At 37.1% G+C, this 6,796-nt stretch overlaps 1 protein-coding gene across 1 annotated transcript; it reads right to left on the reverse strand.

Moving 5' to 3' along the window:
* Positions 1-917: 917 nt before the first annotated feature.
* Positions 918-4,887, reverse strand: LOC145204510 (tubulin-specific chaperone D-like). The gene has a single exon (XM_080077100.1). The coding sequence runs from the start codon at positions 4,824-4,826 to the stop codon at positions 1,281-1,283; it is 3,546 nt and encodes a 1,181-aa protein (XP_079933226.1). The 5' UTR covers positions 4,827-4,887; the 3' UTR covers positions 918-1,280.
* Between the last annotated feature and the right edge of the window lie 1,909 nt (positions 4,888-6,796).

A 6,796-nucleotide genomic window follows, 5' to 3' on the forward strand; every position in this document is an offset into this window, starting at 1 on the left:
CTAGCGCGCTAGTAAAAATTTGATTTTTAGGTTTTCAAAAACTCCAAGGTTTGAGGTTTTTGTCCACGATGTTTAATGATTGTCAATTAACGTGTTTCATTAAAGGTGACTCTATAGACTCAAAAGAAGGGGACGCCGTTGATGGGTTATGATCACTGTTATGAATTAGTGTCAGTTTAATGGCAGAAGTGTTGCGACGAACCGTCCCAAAAGAATACCTATCCTAACCTTTAAAAACTTCCTTTCAAGAACTTTTTAGGACTTGCCTTGACTCTAACCTCTAATGACTTGAGACGCGAACCTCATTTGACTTGACTTGGGACTCGAGTCCCCAGTGACTTGACTTTTGACTCGAACCCCCAGTGACTTGACTTGAGACTCGACTGATAGGACTCGTTACTCAACCCTGCAAATTTAACACAATGTTAATGTAGGCTATACTAAGTTAGCTTACAACCCGTATTGGCAGCACATATTATACTTAGGGTAACCAGACGTCCGTAGCTTCCCGGACATTCCGGAGTAAAATCTGTGTCCGGAAATTATATTCTAAAAAAACAAAAAAACACCTATAATGTACGGAGTTTTAGCGTCAAGTAGCCTAACATACAGTAGTTTTCTGCACGACGCATCCTACCGCATACATTGATACAAAACAACGCGTGTTGAAAGCTAACAAAACTCTGTTAAAATGACCGGATCTTGTAAAAGTTTCTGTTCCGTAACTTTTTCGGAAAAAAAACTGCGCCTTTTCTCACCATGATAGTAATGATATTTTATCATAAATAGCACTGTTTGGGTTGGTAACGTTTAACAACAATTTATACCACAACTTTGCTGTCGCAATCTTAACTCAATGCGAACTTTAAGATCTATTTGTTTAGTTTCTTTGTGTTTAAACAATGTAGCACTACAAATGCAGATAATTATTTATTGTGAAATTATAAATCTACGCAACACTTAAAAAAATAAAACATTTAAACTGAGGCACATGCGATTGTACAGCAAATTGAGTGCTTCCAAATTCCAATCCCCAAATTTTCTACAGCGTAGTATAATACTTGATGTTATGTCCGTTAATCAAAAATGCGCAAAGAAATCAATAATAGTTTTCAAATACAATTGATGGCTAAACATAAATACATTAGCAGGCATAGAAAAGCAGCCAAAATTAAACACAGTACTAGTTATTTAAATTACTCCACAAAGATATACGGATAATAAAACAACATGCTGGACTAAAAAACAGTGATATAAGCATAACTACTTTGACACTAAGATCATTGTGCCACTTTCTTGGCCAGTCGTGGAACCTGGACCCCAAACATAGTGCACAGTTCATTTCGCAATGAACGTAGCTCCCCAACAGGTTGATCCCATTCTGTTTCACTCAGTGCATTAACTACAGCGTCCATATTTTCTGGGTCACATAGGTCATCATATGTCAAAATGGTTTCATAAAGTTGAGATGAAGTTGCTCGACGCACCACTGGAAATCTATGGCACAGCATAATCATCAACTGGCTCATGACTGACATTCGAAATTCTTTTTGTCTAAACTGCAGCAAACTACAAAAAACATTTATTGATACCAATAGCTTTTGTGCATCTTTTGACTTTGATATTTCAGACTTAACCAAAGTCAAAAGCTCTGTTGGAAAGGAGGATTCATTATCAATCAGCAAAGAAAAGCAATCCTGTATCAAAAGGTGATTTAGGGTCTTTAACAATGGAACAGATACTCTGTCTTGTTTGACATGGTTTTTAAAGACTTCAAGAAGGTCACCACAAAATTGATCTAGAGCATTCCTGTTTTCCCGAATGGAATCCATGTAAGTAAAAAGAGCAGCACTGCTTGCTTCCGCCAAAGATTGAGTTAGATCACCAGATGACACAACCATTCCTAGTAAAATGTGATAGGAATATACCTCAATGCTTAATAATTTAGCCAATCTCTCAAACAATTGAATCATGGAAAATGAGGCCAATTTTTTTGGAAACACAGCAGTCAAATCTTTTTTTCGTGGAATATTTGTAATGTGTTTGTCATGTAAAAGTGTGACAAAAGTGGCAACCGCTAAATCTCTTACTTTATGAATTTTTTCTCCAGCTTGTTGTAGAACACCACACATTATCTGTGTGATAAGTTTCTCACCTATGAGACTGGTGTCTTTTTGTGCAACCATAACAGTTATTCCACCAATTGCCTTTACTGCAGCCTTTCTCACCTCTGACCCAATATCACCTCTTTTGTCTCTGGTATAATCACACATTGCATCCAAAATAGCTTGAACTATCACCTCCACATTTTCCCCACATAAACCAACATTGCTGTTGTTTTCAGGAGAAACTCCTACAGTGGCACAAACTCGAGCTAAGGCTTGAACAGCATCTCTTCTGGACTCTGCGAATGCAGTTTCAGCAGGTTCACATACTGTTGTGGCACGTATAAGTCCACTGCAAACTTTAGTAAAACAGTTTTGAAGAATGGGTTTTGGAAGAGAGGCAACTGCCTGTGCATAACCACATCTTTGGCGCTCCGTATTACTTGAAAGATGAGATAAATACTGATCCACAGCTTCAACATGACATTCCTGGTTGGATGTTGATACTGCTTTAAAAGGGTCTGAGACCAGAGTGATGTCATTGATCGATGAAAGAGCACTAATTGCTGTATTGCAAATTTCTTCAGTGCGGGTAAATGTATGTAAGTTGGAGAGAGTTTCATGAAGCAGTTCTGTCCATTGATCAATAACAAGTTTAGGAACACTGACAGTTTCACTACACTGTGAAACCCTGAATATCAAATGACATGCAGCCACACGCATCAGTTCTCCACCAGAACCTCGAAACAATTTTGAATCCGATAATTGTTTCACAATTCTCAAAATACCTTTTACAGAAGGGTTGCGAGACAACAAACCCACTTTTCCATTTTGTTCAACTTCATGTAATGAATGAAACACTTCAGCAACGATAAGAATGCTTCCATGGCGAGTAATCAGATCCATACCAGTACACAAAGGAACAAGCTTATTTAAAACTGTAGTTGCAACATAGTCTGACTTAAGCTTGGTGAGTTTGTGCATAGACTGTGCTGTCAACCATCGGATGCTGTCATCCCAATGATCGCGTTTTTGTGTTGTCAAGTTGTTTATTAGAGCCGTGGTGTATTCTTTGTACTCACCAATCATTGGACTGACTTTTAAGTATGTGTTTGATCTGTTGCTCACAGCAAAGTAGTCAGCTATGGTTAATATTGCAATTCCATGAGGAAAATGACCTTGTCGACCAACATTTTCTTGAAATGCTGCAGAAGCGGCTCGTCTGCAATTTACTTCTCGGTCAAAAACAGTAGTAACCAACAAGGTTTCTGCAATCTCGTTGACATATTTTTTTAAAGTATCTGCAGAGTACGCCCTGGCAAAGGACCAAGCCAAATAACAGGCTGCATCACGAACATGGGAACCTACACTACTTGCACCCCTACGCTCATCATAAGTAAGAGCTTTTAGCAAAATTGGAACAACATTGCCAAGGCATTCTGGTAACAGCAATCCCCTACGGCCAAGTTCAGCTAAAGCCAGACAGCCCCCATGCCAAGCACCATCAGATTGTGAAAAGGAGAAATTCTCTAACACACTTTCAACAATTTCATTTGCCAACTCCTTTGGCAATCTTCCTGTGATTCTGCCAACTCCTTTAGCTGCAGACCAACGCACAACAGTATCTTTATCCTTCAAAGCATTTAAAACAAGTTCCAAAACAGATTCAACTTCATCCGGTATGTCATAATCCTCATCTTCCTCTTCTTCAACAACAACGCATTCTGGTTTTGGTACATTAGATAATCTAAGTGTATCGTCCAAACTTCTATTTCCTCGTTTATATCTCCATGTAGCCACTTTTGGTTTCAGCAATGTCATCCCAAGTCGTTGCACAAGTTTCGTATTTAATTTCCGGAGAACAGTATTGTTAATTTGCTGAACATTGCAAGATTGCACCTTATCTAGTACCAGTTTACAATATGGAAGCAAGTCATCTCTTTTGCCATGTTTAAACACCATTGCCATAACTGAAAGAGCTCCTTTCATTTGAGTTAAGCCAACCATTAATCCAGGATCATTGTTTTCAAGTTTATCCATGCACCAGTTTACAAGAGTTGATAGTTGATCCTTATAAATATCAGGCCTTGTCACAAACTTTGCAAGAAGAAGTACAGCAGCCTCTTGGCAGTTGTCAGAAGACATTGTAAGATACATTTTACCAAACTCCAAAATTCGTTCTGTAACAGACTGCTTCTTGCCACCTATATTTTCTGGAACATCAAACTTTTTCATATTGAATGGTATCAAACAAATCATAGAAAGCCATAGCAACAGCATGTAGCGTGTTTCCCAAGTGTTTTGGTCATGCACTGATTGTCTACTGAGCATTTCTAAAACAGGCTCAAGGTCTGAAACTTCATGAGGAAACTTTCGAATCATGATTTTATGTCCTCGAACTTTTGTCAGAAGGTAGATGTATTTAAATGCACAGTGAAACTGATCAACTGGTGTTGACTTGTTTTGGACATAAGAAAGTAGTTTCTGGAGTAAATTATCCAGGTGTGGGTCAAGTAAGTGAGGTTGCTCGAGATACTTGTCAACAATTTCTGTAAATTTTTCATCTGACATTTCCTTTGATGTGAGGTCGCTTACAGCATTGGGAATGTTATCAATAAGATTGTTGACTTCATCCACTTCAGCAAAGTGATCATGAGCGATACCTTCTGAAATACCCTCAGTAATATTGGGGTCCATATTATCATTAAACTCAGCGTCCATTCTATACCTTATTTTGTGTGAAAATAGGTTTGGACAATTTCTGTAACAGAAATTAATTATATAAATAATTAATTAGCTCATGTAGGTATTAATTGGGGTAAATATTAGGTAAATGCATATAATAGGAGTTTAAGTGCAGAGGTTCCCAAACTTTTTTGGATGCGACCCAAATATTTTTTAAATTTAAATTTCGTGATTTTAATCGATATTTATCTGTTAAATGTAAAAGCATTTCAGAAATTATGTTTTTGCAAAAAATACTGTCAGTTTGTTAGGTAGTTTCAGCCATAATATTTGCCTGATTGGCCATACATCCTGATTCAGCCCAAATATTTAAGATAGTTTAATGTTTTTAGAGTCAGACAACAACCGAAAAATGAAGCCAAGTCAACAAAAACAGGCGACCTAAGTTCCGGTTGGGAGAAACACTGTTCTAAAGACCAATCCATAAAGATTTCATAACTGTTTGTTACAGTATTTTGTACAGCAACTGCTGATGACAACATAAGGTTAAATGTAAGTAAGTACCGCATACCTCAGCACAAATCGAACCAACAATTAAAAACACTACATGGTTCCTAAGGCTTACTAAATCATAATTTCTTTACTATATCTACCTAAACAGCACATTATGAGCATGTAAAGACACAAGGTTTAACACTCAAAGGTTTTGCACCAAACTGTACATTGCCTTGTTGACTTCAACACCGGAATTATGTTTAAAGGTATTTGCAACGAAAAAACGGTCCTAATGTGTCACTTCTAAATAATACTTTATTTGAAATTAGCTGCTTTAAAGCTGTCCGACATTATTCAACACATACCTTGATACTGCCAGCTATGTGGCATTGCTTGTTTGAAATAAAATAATAAAAAAATGCGTATTATACACATTACACAACAAACGCAGACCTAATTTACATGAAATATTTTAAAGTTCAAAATTAAAATGTAGTAATGCAACGTTTTTTATCTAAATCAGCGTTTTGATTTAGGTTTCCTGGTGCCAATCATGCAAACTTGCAAAGAGGCTTCTAAAACGATTAACGACGTCACCTTTTCCACGCGGTGTAAACGTAAACAAATGGCCGAAACTAGCACGTATACAATTCTTCCGGATCGTAGGCTTACATCGAGCTATTGCGTAGTGACTAACAACAACAAAGATGTATTGTTATTGTCCCTTAAAATAAAACAATATATTTGCGCAGTATGGGTTCTTGTAATTTTAATTGTCAGGACAATAAGCATTAACATTGCCAACCATGGGCGCCGGCAGAAATTTTTCCAGGGGGGGTCAATTTTTGACAAAAACACACTTGCAGGGATAGATTACTATATCAAGTAATTATGCACACATGGCATAAAATATAGGCAGTAGATTTGCGTCAACGATGAAAAATCCCCGCACAGCCACGCAACGACCCATTTTGGCCGTTTAAAATGCATGAAAACGACAGAGGCTATATGGAAACAACACCAGATACGTAAACAATGAACACGTCGTTAAAGTCGCTTGTTCAGACATTTGCTTTGACTATTCTAACTTCCATTCTTAGAGTATTATCGTTTTTCAGTCATCGCGTTTTTCGAGAAAATATTGTAATTTTTGAAATTCCAATGTGGGGGGGGGGGCATGGTGCCAACACTTACGGAAAGAGAAGTAAATGAAAACGTAATTAGCTTTTGATCAAACGTAGTTGCAACAGTTACTGTTTGTCATTTTGTTAAATTCTGGCATAATAATACAAGCACCTTGTTAAAAAAGATCAAGCAATAAGTTTTACTGCCAACAAAATCTCGTTGTTTTGCTGCTTACGAAAAACGCACACAATGCTTATTATTACGTCAAAAAAAGAAAACAAAATCTTAGTGTAACCTTTCAGTGTTTTGATACTTAAATAAAAATTGCTAAATTGCTAGCGACTATAGACCCTAAAGTTTGACGAAAACTGGTATAATTTGTATTG

This window comes from Phallusia mammillata, chromosome 8 (genome assembly GCF_965637545.1).
Source record: "Phallusia mammillata chromosome 8, kaPhaMamm4.hap1.1, whole genome shotgun sequence".
Classification (NCBI taxonomy): Eukaryota; Metazoa; Chordata; class Ascidiacea; order Phlebobranchia; family Ascidiidae; genus Phallusia; species Phallusia mammillata.

Excerpts from the sequence above, each read along its gene's own strand:
- LOC145204510 (XM_080077100.1), bottom strand. The coding sequence starts at position 4,826 with ATGGACGCTGAGTTTAATGATAATATGGACCCCAATATTACTGAGGGT.